The 25,510-nt window shown below is 44.3% G+C and overlaps 1 protein-coding gene across 11 annotated transcripts in view; it reads right to left on the bottom strand.

The window, feature by feature from the left end:
* The window catches only part of PDE11A (phosphodiesterase 11A), a 155,866-nt gene that overhangs the window by 58,061 nt on the left and 72,295 nt on the right, over positions 1-25,510 (bottom strand). For all 11 annotated transcript variants that reach the window (XR_014222011.1, XM_082232795.1, XM_082232798.1 and 8 more), the window contains one exon: positions 24,492-24,542. Coding sequence is in view for 10 of the 11 variants with exons in the window: in XM_082232795.1 (XP_082088921.1) it covers positions 24,492-24,542 (51 nt within the window). In the remaining variant the exon portion in view is untranslated. The remainder of the gene's footprint in view (positions 1-24,491; positions 24,543-25,510) is intronic.

The raw sequence follows: 25,510 nt of genomic DNA, 5'->3' as shown, positions 1-25,510 counted from the left end.
TATCTGCGAGGGCAACCACCCAGGAAGGTTGAATAATCTGTAAATGGGAATATGGTCTGTGCAACTTTCCTGGACAAGTGCTGGCCACTGACTTCCAAGCATACAGCGCAGGTAACTGGCAGTGATTGTTTGTACTGTCCAGAGCTACTATGAGGCAACGAGTGTGGTAAAAAAAATGGTAATAAAATGATATCGGAAGTATGAATTTTCTTGGTGCTGTAGCTTGAATAAACTATCAGGATTTTTCAGGTGGAGAAATAACAAGATATAACCATTTGATCATAAACTGATGAACAAAACAAGTCAAAGACTTTTTTTTTAATGACAAGCTTTCTATTTATGAGGTTTTACCACCCTATGTTAAAAAAGAAGTGCCATAGTCCAAAATAATCACTGAATTAATAGCCAAGAGGTAACATTTGTATAAAATAACCATTTGCTTTACAGCAGCAGTAAAAGGAATGGCAGAATTATGTACGAAGGTTGGAAAGTAATTTGAATAATGCAGAAAAGGAGAAATATTATATGCGTACAACATCTATTGTCATTCTACATTTGAGGTGAAGCATTGCAAGTTTATAAAGAAGAAAATCATAGAAATTACAGCACGGGGGGGGGGAAGTGTCGAAAGTAACTTAATATATGTTATTAAAAAGGCATACTTAAAGTCCCAGCTACTCAAAAAGGCTTTTAGCTCTCAGATCTTGTATACTAACAAAACAGTTGTCATTATGACAGGTAGGAGGGATGGAGAGAGAATCCATATTTTGAAGGACCCCTGGGAAGGGTTGCAATACATCTCTGTGTGCTCTGTGCGCAGACACACATTGGACACAATCCAGTAATGGTTAATCACAGTCAAATGCCACAGAAAGCAAAGGAAACAGACTTGGGGCTGAATGAAACATGACGCAGGGGGGCAGATTCCTGGATTTTATACATATGCATAAATCTTTGTGCGTGTGTGTACGCTGCCTTCTCTTGCAAGAACCTCACCACTTGCTAATACAGTGGTACCTTGGTTTAAGTACAGCTCAGTTTATGAACAACTTGGATTAAGAACGCTGCAAGCCCGGAAGTAGGTGTTTTGGTTTGTGAACTTTGCCTCGGAAGCAGAACATGTTCCGCTTCCTGTTGAGTGTAAACTCCCACTGCTATGGGAAAGCACGCCTTGGTTTAAGGACACTTTGGTTTCAGAATGGACTTCCGGAACGGATTAAGTTTGTAAACCAAGGTACCACTGTATATTATTTGGAAGCCCTCCTCTGGGGGTTCCCTCCACCTGACGTTTGACAGTACTGGAGAAACAGAAGAGAGAAAGCAGAGATGCTAGCCTACGGTCCTCTAGACATTGTTGGATTCTGACTTCCCATTAGCGCCAGCAGCACCACTATGGCTAACGGTCAGGGATGATGTTCTACAGGCTCCAGCATCCCTGGAATAGAGAGCCCTAACCAGCCCAGTGCTTACCACCCCTCAATACTCCATCTCCCATGTAATGTTGTGGCCATTTCCCCAGGCAGAGAAAGGGGCAGCAGCTGCTTTTTCTCCACAAAATCAAAACACAGCCTTTTAGGCCTGAAGAAATAAGTAAGATATAAGTTGCTTTGAGTTGCCTGTGGTAAAAAAGTGGCTAATAAATAATAACAGTAACACTCTCCGCTTCAAACTCAGAAGCTGTATTTGAGAAGGAAGGAAGGAAGGAAGGAAGGAAGGAAGGAAGGATAGCAAGCACTAAGTGCAATATCTATGAATGAAGTAAAACTTCATTCTAAGAATGAAGCAAAACTAAAAATGAATGCAAGCAAGGTGAAAATTACTGTCTTACTAATATGTAAGTGAACAACTTCTCTGATGTTCCTGATATCTTAATCACTATCTTCAAAATGCCGAAAATGAGGCTCAGAGAGGCTGAGTGACTTAAGTTTGCCCAGGAAACCTGTGGCAGAGCTGAAGGCTCAGTCTACATCCAGTGCAAAGCTCACTTAGGAGCCCACTGAAGCAGAAGCAAGAACACTGCACAGGTGCCACTGGTTGAATGCAGTGAAGAAGGCAAGGAAACCTGAGCTGAGAAGGTATGACACAGATCTTTCAACAGCAGATGCCCCAACATTCTGAGGGGGGGGGGACTTTATCTGCTCCGCACATAATTTTATACACCGGCAGCACAATATCCTTTTCGTAGGGGCGAAACTAAGCTTTATTTCACCCAGATCAAAGACCCAATTTGGCACCACTCACGCGCATTTGTGTACGCACCCATAGGCGAGGAGCCTCAATGGCGTCCCTCTGGAGGTTTCACCTGGGACAAAAACAACAACCTTGGCAAGCTTCCCCCATAGCTACGACACTGCTTTTTTAGCTGAGGTGACTGGAACTGTACACAGTATTCCAAGTGTGGTCACACAACAGATTTGTATTTTCGGTCCCTTTCCTCATACAGTCGTACCTTGGAAGTCGAACAGAATCTGTTCCAAAAGTCCGTTCAACTTCCAAAACGTTCGGAAACCAAAGCGCGGCTTCTGATTCGGTGCAGGAAGCTCCTGCAGCCAATCAGAAGCCCCGTCAGATGTTTGACTTCCAAAAATAGTTCGCAAACTGGAACAGTCACTTCCAGGTTTGTGGCGTTCAGGAGCCAAAATGTCTGAGGCGTTCAGGATCCAAGGTACAACTGTAATCCATAACACAGAATTCTCCTTTTTCTAACAACCGCCGCATACTGGGAAGGCACCTTTATCAAACGACACACTATGACCCCAAGGTCTTGTTCAGTGCGTCAGTCACCGCTTGTTCACAGCCACACTGTCAGTCTTGGACATTGCCTAGCTACCACATTGTAGCATCATGTGAGCTGGGCCTCCGGTGTCCATTGCACTCCACTAATGATGACAGCATCGACTTTGTTTACAGAAAACAGGTCCCCAAATCTGTAGTGGATCCGTTGGGTAGATAGATCTTGCCCCTGGGTCATCTTCCTACTAACCCCCCCCCAAAAAAAAAACCACCTTTGATTTGTCCAGCTTTGGTTTTATATAGTCATACCTCGGGTTGAAGTAGCTTCGGGATGAATATTTTTGGGTTGCGCTCTGTGGTGACCCGGAAGTAATGGAGTGCGTTACTTCCGGGTTTCGCCGCTCACGTAGACGCTCAAAATGACGTCACGCGCATGCACAGAAGTGGCAAAACGCAACCCGCGCAGACACGTCTTACGTTTACCTCAGGATGCGAACGGGGCTCCGGAACAGATCCTGTTCGTATCCAGAGGTACCACTGCATTGGGATAAACAAGGGCATGAGTGTGTCTGATTGTTTTCCAACAGAAAAGTAACACAGGATTCAGCCCACATCCAAGAATGTTGTAGTCGCAATCCAATTCACAGCTGCTTTTAGTAAGAGGCATGGCTAGTCACAACACACACAATCTAAACACATTATTGTTTTTGCTTGTTTGTTGTGAAATATTGCAATTAGGAGTCAAACGCTTCTTGTTTCCATCTCATGCTTGATGTACTAGATTCGATTTAAATGGCACACATGTTTATGTCTCTCTCTCTCTGAAGGGAATCTGTATCTAATTGTTTCAGCCAAGGGATACCTTAACACCCAGAGCAAACTTAGTTTTAAAGGCCTCCATCTGTTACTGTGTCCTGCTGACTGATGGCGTCTCTCTGCCCTTCACAATGCTGAATCAGCAACTCCTCGTGATAGATCTGCCGCGGCAGAAGTAGGACGTTAGTCTCTAAAGGAAACTTCCTAAGACAACCTGAAGTAAAATGAGCAAATGGGAGATCATACCTAGCTTCTAATCTGCTTCAGTACAGAACTCGTGTTTGTTTTCTTGTACCTTCTGTAAGCATTTATCTTTTCATTCATCACATAGATCAGCACGTTGGTGGTTTTGTCAAATCCAGGTTTCTGAATTTGTGAGCACCTTGTAATACTACTAACTACTAATAATTTATTATTTACATGCCGCCCATCTAACTGGGTTGCCCCAGTCATTCTGGGCAGCTTCCAACAAATTAAACACATAAAGCACAGTAAAACATTGAACATTAAAAACTTCCCACTACAGGGCTGCCTTCAGATGTCTTCCAAAAGTCAAAAAGTTGTTTATTTCCTTGACATCTGATGAGAGGGCATTCCATGGGGCGGGTGCTACTACCGACAAGGCCCTACAATGTAGTCCAATGAATGTAGTCTATTGTGTAAAATAAGAATGCTTTTTTTCAACTGAACATTTATTGCTTTAGATAAATTAAGGGGCAGGAAACATATAGTGATTTGGAGTAAAAGGGAATAGAATAAGGCAGGGTTAGGCATATTTTAAGCTTGCAGGATCTGCTTTGGTTTGTTACAAGAATCCCAAAGTCCATCAACCAGAACCAGGTTCACACTTACTTATTATTATACTAACATAGTTGCTGGGTTGGGTTGGGGTTTGGGGGGGGGGCATGTTTCCACATGACGTCTTCATTATTCAGCTGCTATTCCAGAATAACACTCAAAAACTAGCTTTTTATTCTCCCATAAAAATCCCACCCTTTTTTTGAAAAAAATAATCCAGAATGAATCATCAATATTTTCATTTGTGTGAAATGGTGAGCGTCACCATATTTTCTGTGTAGAGGAAGTGGGAGTTGGTGGGCATAATTTGGGGGAACATCTGTTTTGCACCACTTCGCTCTGACCTGTGCAAGCTGTCAGTCTGTCTGTCCCAGGTCTAGGCGAAGAGCCTATTCCTCTTCTTCAGTAACATAATGGCTTTCTTGCTAAGGGTACATGTTGATACCAGCATTCATCTCTGCTTTACTCTTTTTTCTTTTTTGGATTTATTCCTCATTGTCCTCTGGTGTTCCAAACCACTATTCACCTATTTCCTTGTCCAAATCTGTATTTCCGTCTCATGACTATGATTAATATTAAGCAATAACCCTCGAATTTCACTCTCTTCTTCCAGGCACCACTGACAATGCTAGAATTCAAGCTTGGGCTGTGTTTGTGTTGTTTTCACCATCTCATTGCTCTTTCTTTCTTTCTTTCTTTCTTTCTGTGTGCATTTCACAACTCTTTCCCCCCTAGCTGCTCTCATCAGCATGGCTTCATTATTGTCAGATTCATTTCTGTTTGTGTGCACATGGCGGGGGGGGGGAGTGTTTCTGCAAGGGGAGGGATGTTTTTACCCTATGAAAACGTGTTCTCACTCTGGCTAAAGAAAAAATTAGGAACGGCTTAAGGACTCTAACTGGTTTGAAGCTTCTTTGAAAAACAACATATCAAACAGTAGTATCTTATAACGAAGTACAGGATAGATATGCATCATGGGAACATGGATTCAAAACCCAGCACTGGAAGGAACACAGTGAACGCACCTCAAACAGGAGTGTGAACACAGTTTTGGAGTGAGAGAAAAGCCTGCACTTCTATGGGATTTGTATGCAGCCAAGGAAGTGCAATATCTGGTTTTTGGGTGGTGAAAGAGTGTGTGTATTGATACAGCCAGCTGAATAACAAAGTGCAAATTCAGTGCTGTTGTTTTTTAAAAATCTCCAATAACATGGAGGAGAGATATTGCGTGGACAGGCGGAGTCCCCAGATCCTACATGGTCCTCCCGTCATGTGGAATAACGACTCAAGACAACGTGCTATGGGATTAAATTGGCCACAACTTTATTCAATTTCAAATGTGGGTAGACCTTGGCTCAGGCATTGGGCGTTCTCCCTCCCCAGTCCCCAGCCGGGGACCTAGGGAGCTTCAGGGTTATCCAGTGTGTGTGGGGGGGGATGGGCCAGCTCTGGAGAACATATGTTCAAGCAGAGATGGCCGCCCCCGTAACGCCGCCGCCGCAGGAGGGAGCAATGACGACCTTTCGGTGTACGGCCAAAGCCTCCCTTCAGAAAACCCCTTTAACGGGGAACCCTGGTATCGCCGCCGCAAGAGGAAGATGGACAAAAGGATTCCGCCCAAGGCCTGATACCGCTAAAGTTGTGACGTTTTGCTACGGGAAAGGCGAAACCTGCCAATGCAGGGAAATTCCTTTCCGGCCCTTTAACAGCGACCTTAACGTAGCAGCACCCGCATACCTGTGAAGAAAAGTTAACCTGCAAAACCTATGAATAAAAGTTAACCTGCAAAGGAAGGCATTAACTGAGGGTGGGTAGGGTGGGAGAAGCTCTGGAGCCAAGTGAGGATTCCTAGGTAAGATCCTCCCTCTATTGTGTGGGCAGGTAATCCCTCCCCTACCTGGCCTGGTCTCCTTGGCAACGCGTCCCCCAGGTGGGATTGGACAACTGACTGAGGTAGGCGGAGACCTCCAGGTATCCCACCTGAGGGAAGGCAAAGCCAAGCCTATGCTGATGGGGCCGCTCCAGATCCAGGGCTGCGCGCGTCCACGCAAAGGGTGCCCCCCGTTTTAAGCGGGGAGCAGTCATTATGTGAAGTTAGGTACACTATGTAAAGGTTAATACCTATTTAATAAGGTTACCTTCATATTATTATTATTATTATTAATTATTATTGAATAATGAAGCACAAAGCAAGTTAAAGAGAGGGTTGAGGTATATAGATTGCACAAGCCATGCAAGTACAAATCATTAAGAAGAAAATTTTTGACTTAAAAGAATTGTATTCCATATTGCAGTTTGTGTTTATTATGATGGAGAATTATCTGTTGAGGCCAACAGCATCCATGAAAGAAGGGAAATTTGGTACATCCATGTTTTAGATAGCACATAAAACTTCAAAGGGAAAGAGAAAATTGTCCTTCAAACAGCCTTTTCCAGAAAGATGGGAAGACAGGAATGTAAACGTCTCCTGACGCCGCACAGGTTCATCACCCATTATTTCCCCAACATTATTTGGAAGCCTGTCTTTATTTGGAAGTGAACAACAAACATCTTTCTCAGCTGAACAGTAGTCTTGGTTTCAGCTCTGCTCAACCTGTGCAACAAACGGCTACATCTCTGGAAACAAAGGAGAGCAGAGAAGCTTCAGAGGCAGTGCGCTCTCTGCTTGTCCTCTGCAGACAAGAATACTTTTAGTAATGGAATTGTATCTTCTCTACACACACACACCCCTGCTCAGCCCTTCCCCTGCTGTGCAGCTCTGGCTTTAAAAGCCACCTCAGCGACCAAACAGGCACTATGGTATCAGGAACAACTGAGCCAGAAAAAGCAAATTACATGTATTCAGAGCACATCAATTAACATTGCCCTCATGCAGCTTCAAATGTGCCACAAGCACTTACAGCAGGAGGCATTGCCGACCTTGGCTGCTCCTGCAAGCTTTTTTTTTTTTTTTTTGCATGAATTAAATGTTACAGAGCATCTGAACCAGAATATCTCTCTCCCTCTCTCTCTCTCTCTCACACACACACACATCCAAGTTTACCAGACATGCATATAGATCTTTTAATATTTTACCAGCAACACCTGCTGCGATTCAAACAGAAATGTCAGTTTTTTCTCACTACAGTGGTACCTCGGGTTAAGAACTTAATTCGTTCTGGAGGTCTGTTCTTAACCTGAAACTGTTCTGAACCTGAAGCACCACTTTAGCTAATGGGGCCTCCTGCTTCTGCCGCGCCGCCAGAGCACAATTTCTGTTCTCATCCTGAAGCAAAGTTCTTAACCCGAGGTACTATTTCCGGGTTAGCGGAGTCTGTAACCTGAAGTGTATGTAACCCGAGGTACCACTGTATTTGGAAAGGTAGGAGGAGAGACAATAGGAACGAATACTCATTGCTTGAAGTAAAAGCCACGTTTGTGCCAGTAACATGGAAGAAAACCAGCACACCCCAGGCCCCATCTACACTACAAATTTATATTGGTTTTGTTTATTTATACTGGTTTAACTGCTGTGGATTCCTCCACAGAATTTTAGGTCTGTAAACATGGGCATAGCCAAGGGGGGGGGAGCAGGGGGCAGCTTCCCCCTCATCAATTAAGTAAAACGATAGAAATAGTTAACTAACTGACCAATCATGTTGGTTCTGCCCCGCCCCCCACAAAAATCCTTTCCACGCTCATGTCTGCAAAGTCATCAACATTGGCTCAGCCCACCGACTCATTCCTGTACAAATCAGGAAGATACAGGGAAAGAGCTCTTTTAATCTTCTCCACAATGCGAATCAAGCAACATTATTCAGCCATTCCAAATCACAGACAAAGGACTCTTTAAATCCCTTGCTTGGTTGACATCTGTCCATCTTGAGAGACCATCAGGTGCACCTCTGGAGGTGAAGTCAAACCGCTGTCTTAACAGCACCGATCTGACCTCCCCGAGGTGCAAGCCTGGGCATCATGTATGGAGGTCATCTGGAAGCCCAGATGAACCTCCCCACCCAGCTCTCAGCCTCATTATGTGGCCCAAAGAAAGCAGAGCAATACGTTTGGCACCAGCTTGGCTGCAGCAGTTGCCAGAAGGAGGCGTACAAGGAGGTGCCACCCAACCATCTGGATTTGTGTAGGATTTACGCCTTAGGCTTTTCTTCTTCCGAAGATATCTTGCAAGGCAGCAGAGGTTTAAGATCAGAATCTTCCCCATCCTAGATGGGCTACATGAGAGCCAGTGTGGTGCAGTGGTTAAGAGCGGTAGTCTCGTAATCTGGGGAACCGGGTTCGCGTCTCCGCTCCTCCACATGCAGCTGCTGGGTGACCTTGGGCTAGTCACACTTCTTTGAAGTCTCTCAGCCCCACTCACCTCACAGAGTGTTTGTTGTGGGGGAGGAAGGGAAAGGAGAATGTTGGCCGCTTTGAGACTCCTTAAAAGGTAAAGGTACCCCTGTCCGTACGGGCCAGTCTTGACAGACTCTAGGGTTGTGCGCCCATCTCACTCAAGAGGCCGGGGGCCAGCGCTGTCCGGAGACACTTCCGGGTCACGTGGCCAGCGTGACACCGCTGCTCTGGCGAGCCAGAGCCGCACACGGAAACACCATTTACCTTCCCGCTAGTAAGCGATCCCTATTTATCTACTTGCACCGAGGGTTCTTTCGAACTGCTAGGTTGGCAGGCGCTGGGACCGAGCAACGGGAGCGCATCCCGCTGCGGGGATTCGAACCGCCGACCTTTTGATCGGCAAGCCCTAGGCGCTGAGGCTTTTACCCACAGCGCCACCCGCGTCCCTTTGAGGCCGCTTTGAGACTCCTTAGGGTAGTGATAAAGTGGGATATCAAATCCAAACCCTTCTTCTTCTTCTTCTTCATTCCCAGGTGGCTGAGCCCCATCCACCCCTCACTTCCCTCTCTACAGCAAGTGTAGGAACTGCCTTTTTTGACTGCTCGACCCACTAGTGGGTCTCCTCTGCTCAATGAGCAGACAAATTCCCAGCTTACCCCTATACTAATTACAACAGGTATACTGTGAACCACCTTGTTCTTCCTTTGTTCCCTTTCTGCCTCAGGCAGATAGGATGGCAGACTCTGCTGCTGTTCACTCTGGGACAGGTTGTGACCTTCAAGAGTTTTAGGTGGCACAGGAGAAATGCTTTTTCAGCCACATACTTGTTGTTGTTTAGTCGTTTAGTCATGTCCGACTCTTCGTGACCCCATGGACCAGAGCACGCCAGGCACTCCTGTCTTCCACTGCCTCCCACAGTTTGGTCAGACTCATGTTGGTAGCTTCGAGAACACTGTCCAACCATCTCTTCCTCTGTCGTCCCCTTCTCCTTGTGCTGATCTTTCCCAACACCAGGGTCTTTTCCAGGGAGTCTTCTTTTCTCCTGAGGTGGCCAAAGGATTGGAGCCTCAGCTTCACGATCTGTCCTTCCAGTGAGCACTCAGGTAACAATTACAGTGGTGCCTCGAAAGACGAAATTAATTCGTTCCGCAAGTTTTTTCCTTCTTGCGAGTTTTTCGTCTTGCGATGCACGGTTTCCCATAGGAATGCATTGAAAATCAATTAATGCGTTCCTATGGAAACCGCCTTCAGACCAGGTCCGGGGACAGTCTGTCCCCCGACCTCTTCTGAAGGCTGGGGGGGGGGAACAAGGGCTTTTCTTCCCACCCCCAGCATTTTAAAAAACCCCGGGACAGCGGAGGACTTCTCCGCTGTCTGGGGCAATGTAAAAGCCCCTGGGAAGGCAGGCAGGGGGGACAAAGACTTTTGCCCCCCGCCTGCCTTCAGAAGAGGTCCAGGACCTCTTCTGAAGGCGGGCGGGGGGCGAAAGTCTTTGCTCCCCCCCGCCTGCCTTCAAAAGCTGTCCGCGATAGCGGGAAGCGCTTCCCTGCTATCCCGGACTGCTTTTAAAATGCTGGCGGTGGGGAGCAAAGCCTTTCGGCCCCCGCCGGCCTTCCTGGACCTCTTCTGAAGGCCGGAGGGGGGGGGAAGGCTTTGCTCCCCACCACCAGCATTTAAAAGAGGTCCCCGGAGATTTCCCTATGGGCTTTCTTCTTGCGAAGCAAGCCCATAGGGAAATTCGTCTTGCGAAGCGCCTCCAAAACAGAAAACCCTTTCGTCTTGCGGGTTTTCCGTCTTGCGAGGCATTCGTCTTGCGGGGTACCACTGTATAGTTAAGTTCCCTGAGATTGCAAAACTGGGAGTTAAGTCCCATTGAACTAAATGGGGTTTACACCTGAGTAGGCATGCCTATGATTTCACTGCTCTTCTCTCACTTTACTCAACTCTTTCAAGAAAACAGTAAGAATCCTGGCTTCAGCTACCATTTGTACAGGTTGCAATGTAAAGAGAGCCTTTAGGCAAGCCTAACAGTTTATACACCTGCAGCAGTGCTTTTAAGCTACACCCTAGAATCACCACTAAAATTCAAAAGGTGTGTTTGGGGTGTGTGTGTGTTGAAGGATCAGTCGTGGAATGCAAGTTGTGGTCTCTTCCAACTCTATGATTCTATGATTCTATGATTCTATAAGTTAATCAGGTTACAATGAAAAGTTTCTTTTGTCTATGCATGCATACAAAGCAGTTCAGCAGATGGGAGTCATACGTAGCTATTGCTCTGGCAACACCTATTGCCATACGCCCGTTCTTTGCCAGCATCACACTGCAGTCTGGATGGCATGGGCTCAGCTGCGAGGGTGGCAGGTGTGTGGGTGGTCCTGCTGAATGGGCAGTGGTTTGGACTGGATGACTGCTTCCATCATCCTCTCTCTTTCCCACATGGTGACGCATTTACCCCCTTGCGTGAAAAGACCATCAAGACATACTTTTCAGCAACTGTTAACATTTTACGCATCCTCTATGGGGCTGGATGTTTGCTCCTCTGAGCTGAAGGCAACATACTCTGCAGAATGCACTGCATCACAGGACTAGCCAAACAGATTTTGGTTCCTGGAGCAAAACAGGGAAATGGGATCTTGCTGTAACACACTGAGATATTATGCACATTGACTGGGAAGTAAGTTGCACCGCTTACTTGCTAGAACTGGGTTGTCATCTGTGCTAGGGGAGAGCTAGAAGCTCGGTTGGTAGAGCATGGGACTCTGAATTTCAGGGCTGTGGGTTCGAGCCCCATGTTGGGTGAAATATTCCTGCATTGCAGGGGATTGGAATAGATGATTATATGTTTGGACTGGCCCAAGATCATCCAGTCAGCTCTGTGGCTAAATGGAAATCTAGTCAGGTCACATCCAATACTCTAACCTAGGAGTGGGGGACTTCTGGCCTGTCACAGGTCCCAGTTTGGCCCACAAGGCAGTTTTCCCCAAGCCGCAGCCACTTGCCCTCCCACCTCATTGACCAGCACTATCTGCAAACCCCACGGTCAGTAGGCAGATGCTATCTGAATCCAAACCATGCCAGCAGACGGTATTTCAAAAGCGGCTCGCTCTAACCACCAAGGATCCATTTAAAAAAGGCCTCAGTGCAAAAAGATGAGAAGTCAAATCAGCAGAATTAAAACCGGCGAGACGAAGGGGCAGAGGATAGCTAAGAGCAGCATCCAATACCAAACAACTGCTTGAAATAAAAATGTGATTAAAACCATAGGCAATCCTATGTACTTTACTCCACTGTCTGCTCTTTGGAGGGAAATAAAGGATGCATCTAGGATATACATGGTCACCTGTAAAAGTAGAATACAGTTAAATAAAAGAACAGTCAAAAAGAAGAAAAGTGGGTTCTAAAGCAGTATACCTACTTTTGGGCCATGCTGTGTGTGTACACACACACACACACACACATTTATGAAAAATATATATATCACTGCTGTTTACTGGAGGGGTCTCCCGTCCCCCGATAAGAAAATAGGCTTAGGATGTAGAATGGCCAGGTGAAAAGGGGAAGAGAACTCTGGCACCATTAAATACCTGCAAAGGGGAATGTCATGCTTAAATTTCCTCCTCCTACACAGCTATTAAAGTTGCCAAGGCCCTGCCCTCTTCTTCACCTGCCTGCCCTAAACTGAATTGCTTGCACACCCCTTTCTGTAGTAACAAGATAATGACTTGGACCAGGGATTTTGCTCCTACAAGAAAACCCATGATGAAGTGCGAATTTCCCTTTGCCCCCGTAGCCATCATCAAAAAAGAGAAAAGGGAAATGGACCGTAAAAGACATTACATTTTATCTCTCTGATTCTGTATCAACAGCTACAAGGCTCCTTCTAAGTACTGCCTGGAGGCAATGTGCGCTTCAAGCCAGCAAGATAATTGCAAGCGACCCAGGGACCAAGCCTAGGGAGCAAGAAACGTACACTTTTGGGCAGGGGTGGGGTGAGATGAGGGGGTGTTGCTGGCTCAGGCTACAACCCTATTATAACGAGTGAGAAAATGAAGCCAAATTTGAGATCAAAGCAAACAAAGTAACATTTATTTTACATTCTGTTAAGTTCCAAAATATGTGACACAAGTGCCTGAGGAAATGGAAGAGGCTTCTAAATGGCTGCTTCACACATCCCACAGATCTTTGAGATTTTTCCTCCTGAAATGTTGCGTTGGGGGGGGGGGACAAAATCCTTTCGAAAAGAGTATGATGGAATTATTGTTTTGTTTGTCATTATGTATTTTTATATTGTAAACCACACTGTGATCCTCTGATGACTGGGCAGTATATAAATGTAATAAAACAAACAAACAAAATCCCTGTCTACCAAATTCAGCAACATTTACCAAAGAAACAAAACTAGAAAAAACCCTACACAAATGCGATTTTCATCAAATTTAGCATGACCCTACGCCTTTTTTTACAGACCCCAAGAAGTTTCAGGAAGTATTCAGTTTTGGACCAAGAACTGTTAACCTACCTCAGTCAACCACACGCCACTGGAATAAAAAGGGTTAACTACTTCTGAATAAAACCTGTTCACACCCTGGGCTAGGTGATTCAAAATTGAAAGGTGTAGTATTATAAATTGGCATTGTTATAATGAGGCTATTATCAGACTGTAATTGAAAACTAATTAAAATTTACTATTAAAACAAACTAAATCGGAATGTGTGCATCGGGTCCAACTTGAAACAGGAATTAAAACATATTGAAGGGAGAAACCTGAAGGTTAGTATAGAGAGAGAGCAAAGTTTGAGGGCAAAAACAAGTGATTCTACCCATGTCAGTAGTTAGAATGCTGGACTAAAACCTGAGAGACCAAAGTTCTAACAGCCACTCAAGTCATGAAGCTCACCAGTTGTTATGAGAATAAAAACTTGAGGTCCTTAGAAGAAAGTTTGCCTAGGCTAAGCCACAAGCTCAGATTTAGGCAATGTGCTAAAACGAACCTTAGCTTAGCTCAGCACAGCATCAGAATGACTGGGGAGAAGCAAAGTGGTTGCGATCTTCCAGTGGCGTAGCGTGGGTTGTCAGCACCCGGGGCAAGGCAGGTAATTTGCGCCCCCTAACCCATGGATTTGCACCCCCTAACCCTAACCCCCAGATGTTGCGCCCGGTGCGGCCCGCCCCCCCCTGCACCCCCCACGCTACGCCACTGCGATCTTCGCTATGGGAGCCCACACACATTTTGCTCATTCGTGCAAAGTTGTAGTTTGGCTCAGCATTGCCTGTGACTGAGCGCATTGCATTTGCAAACTGTTGAAAGGACATCTGGTCCAAAGCGCATCAGAAACATTAACTGTTTATTCTTGTTTCCGTGGTGTCCTACAGTTTCTACACTTCCGCTACCTAACAATGATACTCTTCATTGCTGGAAAGGTGCGTAGGGATTAAGTGGGAAGATTTCCAGCTAGCCACTGCAGCTTTATTACTGTAAAAAAGAAAAAGTTATTGTGTCAGGCCAGGCTAGCAGATGACAGGAAGAGTTTATGCAAATGAATGATGGGAGTAGGTTCCCCCCCACCCAAAAGGGGGGGGATCCTATTTCCAGAGCTTGACTTGATTGACAACTGTGGCTGAAACCTCTTTGACTGAATATAAATCAAATTAAGAGCATCTTCGAAGACTGAACATGCATTTGCATGCAAGCACTAGTAAAACAAGGAAGGCTGTCCTATAAAATATGCTTTATCTATCTCTTATTCTTCTCAGCCTCCATCAAATTCTAGTGAGGCGTATTTTGTTTTTAAGCATACCCTGTGGGCTTGAGCTGTAAACTGCACTGTTAAATCACATCTTCAGCAGAGTGATAGTGAACTTAATTTCCCTCTAATGTCATCTACTTTCAGAAAAAAACAAAACAAAAGTACACATGGCTCACCTGATTTGAATGTAAAGCAGCAGAAAGAATGCAGTTGGTCAAGGGAGCAATGGACTAAAAAATGTTGAAAACCTCTGTTGTAACCTGTTTGTATCATACATGAGCCCTGCTGAGCACCATACGCACTGCATGCTTCAACACTGGGGATCTTTGCTTCTTCCAGTACACTGGTATTAGCTTTGAAGACACTCGAACTCAGGACGCAAGGGAGAAACATGCTAAAAGGAAGGTACGCTTGGCAAATCCACACCGTGATCAACTCCCGCCCAGAAACCAATGTCCCCACTGTGGAAGGACGTGTGGATCCAGAATTGGCCTCCACAGTCACTTACGGACTCATTGTTAAAACCGTTTTTATGGATGACAATCTTACTCAGCTACGAGTGATCACCAAAGAAGAAGAAGAAGACTCACTGCATGAGAGCTGGGAATAACATTTAAATGACCCAGTCATGGTGCAGAGGGATCTTTCCCACGGAATGAGCACACACACGTTTCCTGGCAAGACGCTTATTCCGTGGCCAGGATCCACACAATCAGCACTCACCTACATGGTTGAGTCATTCCAAGTATTATTCCAGCTGCATGAAAAGCAGCATGTGGCTAGTACAGAAATCTGAAAGGATTTAAATATATTTACACTACAATTTAAACAAAACTCGCTCAGTCAAGCCTCACTCACATGCCCATGTCTTTACAACCTAATGCTTCAAACCCTCCAACATTTCTCCGATGAAAACAAGGACGTCCTAAGGAAAAGCAGGACATTCTGGGACCAAATCGGAAATTGGGATGGCTTCTGTAAATCTGGGACTATCCCTGGAAAATAAGGACACTTGGAGGGTCTGATGCTTTGAACAGCTGCACCTGAAAGCTAGCTGGTTATTTGTGTGGTGTTTAATTGATCTGAATTAAATGTATTTTGATATTTCCCCCTCCAATGGCAAAGCAACTCTTTGGATAAGACGTAAACAGTCTCTTTCTGTGTCCATGGACACCATCTTCAGAACTGTCATCCCACCTATTGATATATTTCCGTTACTAAGATAAAAGTACATGCTGTCCTTTAAGAAGCGTCCCCTGATAATCTGTTCAAATCCTGCTGCTTTTGAAGCTACAGGGGCAAGATAGCCTTGACAAGCTGGCCTCCCTAACTGCTGTTGAAGATGCACGAGTAGGCCAAGGTGGTGTTTTTATGGTCTGCTGTCCAAAGAAGAAGGAAGTGTTACATACAGCCACTGCTTACAACAGGCACCACATTTGCAAATGTTAAAAGGGCACTGCTGCTAGCCTTAACTTGTATAAGAGAATATGCCCATGATCAGCATGCCTGATTATTATTGGAGGAATCCCAAGGACAAAAGTTTTGCCAATCTGTCAAGCTAACTTCTCTAGGGTTTTTTTTTTTTTTTGTGTGTGTGTGTGTGTTTCTGTATGACAAATTAAAAAGAAAAACCACTTCTACTAGTCAGGGGTAGGACATTAAATCTATCTGTTCCAGACTTGTAAAATCGGTGTGTTCCAGACACATTCTGTGCAATCCCCTGGCACTACAAAATGTACCGAGTATGATTAATCATATGACCAGGTTTTTATTCAAAAGAATTAGGATAAAGAAAGCATTTCCTTTAGAATAAATTCTGGGTTTTTTAAAAACTCTGTTTTCCCCAAAATGCTGCTAACCTGACATGCCTACTTTCTGAATCAAAATCTCTCTTACACCTGAAAAGGTTTGCTTCTGGACTGTGTAAGAGAAAGGCACTACCTGTTCTCCGAATAGATGGCCTACTGTGTCCTAAGTGAGTGACTATGTCCCCGTCTGTGAGCAGATAGTTCTGTGACATCTCTGCACTGAAATGCATTGGAAATGCAGAAGGAAGGGAGAGTGAAAAATCTTGTAGAAAGGAAGTTTCCTCTTTTGGCAAGGCATTTTTGGGCTTTTGGGAAAAACCTGATTTTTTAATTAGTTTACTTCTTGTGAAGCACTAGCAGTTCCATCATGGGACACTGGTGTGCCCTGGCATATAGTTTTGGAAGAAGTGGTTGAGACGTTTTTCATCCACTGGTGAAAAACAATAATAAAAGGTCAGGAGTAGAGAATGAAGGACCTCATTTCTAAAGAGTCTGCCTAGAAGAGTGCATTTTTCACCCTGGAAGGCCTCCCCGTTTCCAACTGTGAATGGGTATAAGCTAGTTGCGGTTACTTACTGGCCAGGCAAGATACTTTGTGCATGCTCAAAGCACTTCCTTCTTCATTATTATTTCATGAGTTCCAGATCTGAGCTGAACTGGGGTGGGGGTGGGGAATAATTCTGGTGCTAAACCTTTCTAACAGTGCCTAACAATGACACTGCCTGTGCCTTGCACTGACAGGTTCAGTCCCTGGCTACAGCCAAGAATGAGATTGCTGCAAATATGCTATATAACAGGGTCACTCGTAATCATTGCCATGTTCCCCATGCATAAGAGTACTATGATGACTCACGGAGGAAGCATCCTTGACATGAGTAGCATGATGGTATTAACAACAGAACCGGGGGAGGGGGGATATTTCCTTTTACGTTGTCGCATTTGCAAGTATGCTTGGAGCGGTGGCAGGGTGGGGAAGGGACACGGCCGATGCTGCCGCCAGATTCTAGCACCTGCCCATGTGCAAACCTTATTACGGTCCCAATTTACGTCAGCACTGCATTGCTTGGAATGTTATGCATGTCTACAGCAACTCTGCGGCTACTGTGAGACTTAACGTGGAGCAAGGATGGCACCCAGTGGCCAAACAGCTTCATCTCAGCTCTTTTGATTCTTGAAAACATTCCAGATTCCTATTTCTCTGAAGCTGCATAGCCAGAGATTCTAGTTGAAAAAGCAATGCATTTGCTTTGACCATATATCTAGAAACCATTTAAGAATTCCTCACGCATCTTACTCAAAATTAGATTTTATTTAAAATACAAAACGTAGTAAATGTTAAATGTTCACACTCTTTCCCCACCCCACCCCAACAACTCCAGTACAATTAAAAAGAACTGAGCCAGAATATTATGCTGGGACAAGGGAAGCCATAACATCCATTGAAGGGTAAAAAAATGAGGTATTTCTATCAATATTTTGCTAGGTGACCTAGTATGATCTATTAAAAGGTATTTCATGAATGCTATTTTTTAAGTAAAGGCTGATCTTTTCAACCTGATGCAGACAGGGTATAAATAAACACTGTGTGGAAGCAAGTTTGCGTGTGTGTGTATATAATAATGGGTCATCAACACAGTTGTCGGGATTTGTGACTCTTCTTAGGGGCTTGGCTATGAACTCTACTTGAGGGTATGGTTGTGACAGCTATTGTGATGAGGTCCTATACTTGAACATTCACCCAAAGCTCACTAAAGTGGCTGTGGTTGTCCTTGTTTGCTCAGGTAGAAGTTATTTCACAGATTGTGATGGGGCGGGGGTGGGCATTCGGGATTACCAAGGGTTACTTCCTGTAAATGGCCCTCCTGAGCAAAAGCATTAACAGTTCTCTTTTTTTCCAATTTGAACTTGGACGGAACCAGGCTGCAGTGTCACCTCTCAGCAACCAGCCTGGACACAAACAGCTGGGCTAGGCTGGAAAACAGCACACAGATGTGAGCTTTCAAGCTGCATCAACAGGAAGAAAGAATGTGCGTCAGGCTGGCTTACGCCTTTTCCTCTCAACAACAGAGAATGGCCTGAAGGTTGAGTGAAGACCCAAAACTCTTCATTCCTTTTAGCCAGACCTAACTCCTTCATCACAAGGGACGCAGGTGGCACTGTGGGTTAAACCACAGAGCCTAGGGCTTGCCGATCAGAAGGTCGGCGGTTCGAATCCCCGCAATGGGGTGAGCTCCCGTTGCTCGGTCCCTGCTCCTGCAGTTCGAAAGCACATCAAAGTGCAAGTAGATAAATAGGTACTGCTCTGGTGGGAAGGTAAACGGCATTTCCATGCACTGTTCTGGTTCGCCAGAAGCGGCTTGGTCATGCTGGCCACACGACCCAGAAGCTGTATGCCAGCTCCCTCAGCCAATAAAGTGAGATGAGCGCCGCAACCCCAGAGTTGGCCACGACTGGACGGTCAGGGGTCCCTTTACCTTTTAACTCCTGCATCAGTTGGGAATACCTTATCAGGATCACAGTAAGAATTGTAGGGACCATATGAAAAAATGTGTAGAATTGGAACACATCTAGCGGGACCATGTGTATGTGCTCGCATATGTGTGAATTAGGGAAATGTGTAATGTGTCGGGGGGAGAGAATATGTATGCCCCATGTGTACCCTTCTTGGGACTGGACAGCTGAAGCTTGCTCCTTGCGTACATGTGTGCACACTGAACTGCAGTGTGTTGGCTTCATTGGTGGAGGGTTTAAAACATATTAACAGTTATATACTTGAGTATAAGCCGACTCGAATATAAGCCAAGGGGCCTACTTTTAGCAGAAAAAACTGGGGAAACTTACTGACTCGAGTATAAGCCGGTACACCACACCACAAACCTGGTGGTGGAGGCAGCAGCGGAGGAAGAAAAGCAGCCCAAAAGGGCTGCTTTTGAGCTGCTCGTTCCTCCGCCGCCACCGCTGCCAGTGGCAAAGGCGGAGGAGAAAGGAGCAGGCAGAGGAGGATGGGCCGCTTGTCCCTTCGCCACCTCCTCTGCTGCTTGCAAGAGCAGGCACAGGAGCTGTGGTTGGGAGAGGCACAGCACAGCACAGCGCCTCTCTCAACCGTGGCTCCTATGACTGCCCTTGCAAGAGGCAGGCAGCGACAGCAGGACCAGCAGTGAGAAAGGACTCCTTTCAGGCTGCTCATCTCTCCACCACCGCCGCCCACCTCACTCAAGTATAAGCCGAGGGGGGCTTTTTCAGCATAAAAAATGTGCTGGAAAAGTTGGATTATACTCGAGTATATACGATATATCTATTTATGCACAAATACATGCATCTTTCTAGACTGCCTTTCTATTTATTACATGCCCAAGAGTGGCAGAAAGCAGACCACACTTGTTCCTACAAACCCTTAAGATGTTATTCTGCACAATATCTCCTCTCTGCCCAAATAATAAAAATAATTCCTCTGTGACACAAAAATACAGAATCTCTTCCTTCATTCTTATCTTTTCATTGTCTCTTTTCCTAACACAAACTGCAACACACATTTTACTGGCTTCCCATAGTTCATCATTCGATGGAGATTTATTTATTATCTATCACAAAGCAAAGCTACCTCACACTCATGACCTGAGAAAAATACCCTTGCATGTGCCATCCCTTAGATTGACTGAGTATGGTAGTTTGGAACAGCATTTGTATCCCTCTCAGTTTCCCATCAGATATTAAAGGTAGAACTAGGTGTTACACAAGAGACATGGAGCTGCCTCCGTATTTCTCACTCCTCTCTTCTTAGCAACATCTACTACAAACACGTGTGATGTGATGAGATCATGCTGAATGCCCCCACACTGGCCACAGCCAATGATGAGAGGCAGGAGCAGGGAAAACAATCATTGATCTGGGTGTGAGTCAGATATGGGTGTTATAAATGAGATGCTGCCAGGAAGGTGAGGGGGGGGGCGGGGAAGAGTGAGAGAAGTGATTGCTCCAGACCAGTGTTTGCCAAACTTGGGTCTCCAGCTGTTTTTGGACTACAATTCCCATCATCCATCACCACTGGACCTGCTAGCTAGGGATGATGGGAGTTGTAGTCCAAAAACAGCTGGAGACCTACATTTGGGAAATCCTGCTCCAGACTCTTGTCATGCTGAATATTACTAATACTTATGCTATTTATAGGCTATTAATTTTGCATAGAATTTCTTTGGATGAATTAATGATTAGAAATTTCTACATGGCTGAATAGTTTGAAGGCAAGAGTTGAACAGAAGCATGAAATTTTTTACCTCCTTCTATAAATAATGCAACATTCCCTAACATAGGAGGTTTCCAATTTTCCTGGGTTTTTCTATAAGCATCATTTAATGATTAGACAACAGCCGTTTAGGCTCCGCAGCAGATGTAATGGTAAAGAAATAAAAAAAAAACCAGCTGCATAATGTACTTGTAAGCCGAACTGCAACAATACAGAAATGCAACATCCCTTTCAGTATGGGAGTCTTATGCGTCAATATCATTGACTTTTCCCCTCAAAGCATTAATTCTTTTAAGCCTTAACTTGCCAACATATTGACTAATAAAAACAGAAATTGCTAATACTAGAAAGGGGAAATTGCCAGTGACACACCTTTGTTTGTTTTGTTTCTTTGCACTCTTATATTTAGCATACTAATACTAGGAATAAAACAATGCTGGCATTTGGGGGGGGGGAGGGTGAAAAATGATTTTCAGCCATTTTCAAAGCATGCTGGAGATTCAAAGAAACTGTGTTGCACTCTACACTCCTGAGTCACAGAATCCTGACTTTCCTCACTGTGCAAGCTTTAGAGTTAGACCAGATTTCCCTTTCTGCAGTGAAAAGTGACATTCCAGTGGAATGAAGTTTTTCGGGGAAAGCGCAGTACTCTCCAGGCAGCAGGGAGGTGGTGGGTTGGGTTGTCTCTGAAATTGTGCTCCTTTCACCTTGCATGGCAAAGGACTTCCCAACAACTGCACTGTGGAAGTGTCTCTTTTACAAGAGAATTACAGTGGTATCTCAGGTTACATACGCTTCAGCTTATAGACTCCGCTAACCCAGAAATATTACCTCAGGTTAAGAACTTTGCTTCAGGATGAGAACAGAAATCCTGCTCCGGCGGCGTGGTGGCAGCAGCAGGAGGCCCCATTAGCTAAAGTGGTGCTTCAGGTTAAGAACAGTTTCAGGTTAAGAACAGACCTCCAGAACGAATTAAGTTCTTAACCCGAGGTACCACTGTATGCAACACACACAAAGTTTCCTTCTTTGAAAGGGCAACTGAAACTGCAAAGGCAGGAATCCACAGTGCTATTTACAACACTCCTTTTGCTTAAGGAGAGGGGTCTGTGCCTCAGTGGCAGAGCATCTCAAGCCTCAGGTTCAATCCCCAGCATCTCCTATTTGAAACGCTGGGCAGCAGCTGCCAGTCAGTGTAAACAATAATGGGTTAGTTAGATGGACCAATGGTTTCACTCAGTATAAGGCTGTTTCCTATGTTGCTTGCCAGATGAGTTGGGAAAGGCCACTGCAGACGCCTTTTAAAGTTTCTGCTATTGCTTTAAAGGAAGTGAACATTTTTGCTCCAATTGTGTGCCTCCCTAATGATAAACCAAACAGGCAATCACACCAGGCAAAAGGGACCTCACGCTTCAACAGGCTCTTGCGTATTGTTATGAGTTTGTGGGTGCTGGGCACCCTAAATTCCTAAGTCCAGTAGGTGTTAGAATTTAATTAAGGCTTTGTGTGTTAAAAATGGGAAATAGACGTGTGTGTGTGTGTGTGTGTGTGTGTGTGTGTGTGTATTAAGGCATGTGTAATTAGGCTGTGTGTTAAAAGCTAATTAAGTCAGGCCAGCCTCTGTGTGAGGTGTGAGGCGTCAGCCTGAGTTAATGAGCTATTAGGACAACAGAGCATCAAAGGAATTCTACTATCAAAGGATGACTACTAGCACACTGTTTTCCAAAATCACTTGCACAGTGTTCCATATGGCCTTCTGCTAGCACTTGACAACAGTTCAAGAACAGCACCACCAATAGAATTTCATCAAGTGCACATCTCCGGATCCAACCCAAAGTCTATGTGTCAAATTGAAGAACTATGCATACAGGCACAGTGATGAAGAAGAAGAAGAAGAGGAGTTTGGATTTGCTATCCCGCCTTTCACTCCCCTTCAGGAGTCTCAAAGTGGCTAACAGTCTCCTTTCCCTTCCTCCCCCACAACAAACACTCTGTGAGGTGAGTGGGGCTGAGAGACTTCAGAGAAGTGTGAGTAGCCCAAGGTCACCCAGCAGCTGCATGTGGAGGAGCGGAGACGCGAACCCAGTTCCCCAGATTACGAGACTACTGCTCTTAACCACTACACCACACTGGCTCTCAGTAATGTGAAGTAATATTGAAGTCTTTCTACATATCCAAGGTTTGGTGTGACTTCCTACAAATAAAACTTATTTTTAAAAAAGTGATTTAAATAGATATCCTATTGAAGATATCTCCATTTACGGTTATTGTTTAAGCAAAGGTCAGCCAAAGTACCAAAGCAGAACCGCTATTAATATTGCAGTTTGAATCAAAGATTTCATAAAACAAGTGATTCGTTATTTTCTGCTATAGGGTTCTCCTGAGTGCTGTTTGCCTACAAAAAGGAGTATCTTACAAAGCTATCAATAATGTAATACAGCTATTAAATATTGATCTCTTGCACAGCACTCCCAGCTGCACAATCAGTTTAGGTTTTTAAAAAAACACACTGTAAATTACACATCAACAGAGAACAGTTTACATATTATCTTTGGAAATGAGTTCAGATGCATCTTTTTTCCTCCCTGGAAAGTTTTTGAACATTTGTCCTAAAGAACTTTACGTGCTTCCTGCAAGCTTCCTTTTCTAGGGAGCTATGTGGCGACTTTTGTTGTGTGGGCTCTCCTTCCATCCTTTCTGTTATGCTCATAAAAGAGTGCTTGTAAGGAACGTTAAGGGGTTTTGCACATCTGCCTGGAGAAATGCCTGCAGCCTAGCTATACAGAGATTAATGCCAGCTGTGCGACTGTAGCGGATGGATTGGGGGGGCGCTGTGGCATCATTTTGTGTGTGTGTGTGTTATGATAGAGGATGTGTGCATTGAGGAGTCTAGTGCCCATCATCCCTGGCCCTCAACATATGTGAGTGTCATCACCGACTGTCCCTGGTTGGTGGGCAATGGAGTGTTTCAAAGGCACTTTTACACTGTTTTTTGCATTTTCTGGTTGTGTGTTTTCCCTGTCACCTCCTGAGCTGAGGACACAAGAGATACAGCAGCTGTTCCACCAGCAGAGCAACAACATATCTCCTTCTCCCTCCACATAATTGGAGTATAGGATTTCTCTGTAAAATTAATAAATAATGAAACAATCCACAATGAGAAACCTCCTGTGGGCAGCTTTTTAGGCTTCATTAGCTACAATGATATAAACATTTCTAGTGAAACCCATGGATTCAATCTTCCACGGACTGCCTGCTCAAACTTCCCATTGTTTTGTATACACACGTGCAAATGAATATATGTTTACATTCATTCATTCATTCATTCATTCATTTGGCTTCCTCTTTGTCTCACTTTAGGAAATTGTTAAAAGCTCATCTTCCTCTCTTGTATTTCTTTCTTCATATAAGTTAATAATGATATTCTTTGACTCATTTTCCTCCCCTTACTTTCTCGTAACTAAGTGCCCTTTCTCCCCAGATCCACGATACTTTTTTCTTAGTGTCTTTCGAGACTATGATGCTGAAAGCAGCGATTTGTGCTTTTTAAAAATGTTGTACTACTACTAATAATAATAATAATTTATTATTTATAGCCCGCCCATCTGGATGAGTTTCCTCATCAATACAGCATGAAACTTCTCTAAACACTTAGGAAACTTTTATTAACAGTACATCATGATGTTGAATAGTCACTAAGGCAGAAATATGGGACAACAGGGAGATGGAGTTAGAGGGGATGGGGAGATAACAATTCAGAGTCCTAAATGAAAAGAACAGAGAATAATCCTGACATGAGTATTCATGTGATCACAAAAATGGCAGAGGGAGACAATTACAAGAATTTTATTATAGGCTACAAGTTACCACAGAGAAGATCAGAAATTAGTACTGAAACAAATTTACAGTGCCACAAAAAATTAAATCTTTCCCCACAGTTCTGCTTATTTTTGTTGGCTATTTTATTCTTTAAAACCTCTATATAACCCCTTTCCAGGAAGTAAAATGTTGATAGGTTACCTTAAATTTGTCCACTTCTGCCTTTGAACATGTCGCATGGTAAGACAGCACCTGACCCAGAACAAATTAGGCGGGGGAGAAATTCCACAAGTGAGAAGCTCAAATGAAATAGGAACTTTAAGCAGTCTCTGAAAGGACTATTAAAATTATTTATTAATATATATGAATCACCATACATTATATGTGAGATATTACACCACAGGTCATCAATTCTACTTGCAGCATTTACCTACTAGATAATTTCTTAGGAAATGGTATTTCAGAAATACTGTAAAGCCACGGACAATGTTATTGTTCTGACATGAAGGAAAATAATCCAAAGGAAAATAATTATGGACTGAACCCAAGTGTGCACAGGAAGAAGGGAGCACTGCTGGAAATCGACACCTTCCCATGTGTATTCAGAATCAAATACCACTGATTCCACCCCCGTGTTGCTTTTTTAAACCAAATTGTGATGGTTTTTCATCATTGCCTTCATCAATATTCAGATAAGAGTGTGATCAATCTTTACCTTCTAATAGAGCGGTATCTTAACAACTGATCAATTACATTTTTATGCTGAAATGATTTTTCAGTTACAGAGCCTTTATTTTGTACCAGGATGAGCCTTAAACACACTTTTGACTGTGATTATATACACAGCCATGGCGTGGACATTTGCATGCAGCTGCAATAGTTTTCAAATGTTTATTACAACTCATCCCCTGGCTGAGCTTTTCCAAGTCAGTGGAAAAGGAGCATGCCCATTCTTACCAACAACTTTCAAGCTACTATAGATGTCTGATTCCCCATTGCTTATGCCACAGCTATCTAGAATTTTAAGCTTTCTTATTGTGGACATTGGAATACGACGAAATCACAGATCTGGACATAGAGTCCTGCTGGGTCAGGAAATGGCCCATTTAGTGCAGCATCCTTTTCTCACAGTGGCCAGCTAGAAGCCCATAGGGACTTTTCAGTCATGACAAGATAGCCTAGATCTGAACTGACCAAGTTCAATGGAGACATTCAGGTCC

This window comes from Podarcis vaucheri, assembly GCF_965113315.1.
Source record: "Podarcis vaucheri genome assembly, chromosome: 1".
NCBI lineage: Eukaryota > Metazoa > Chordata > Lepidosauria > Squamata > Lacertidae > Podarcis > Podarcis vaucheri.
The sequence above is the reverse complement of the archived record's forward strand: the minus strand, read 5'-3'. Positions and strand labels throughout refer to the sequence as shown.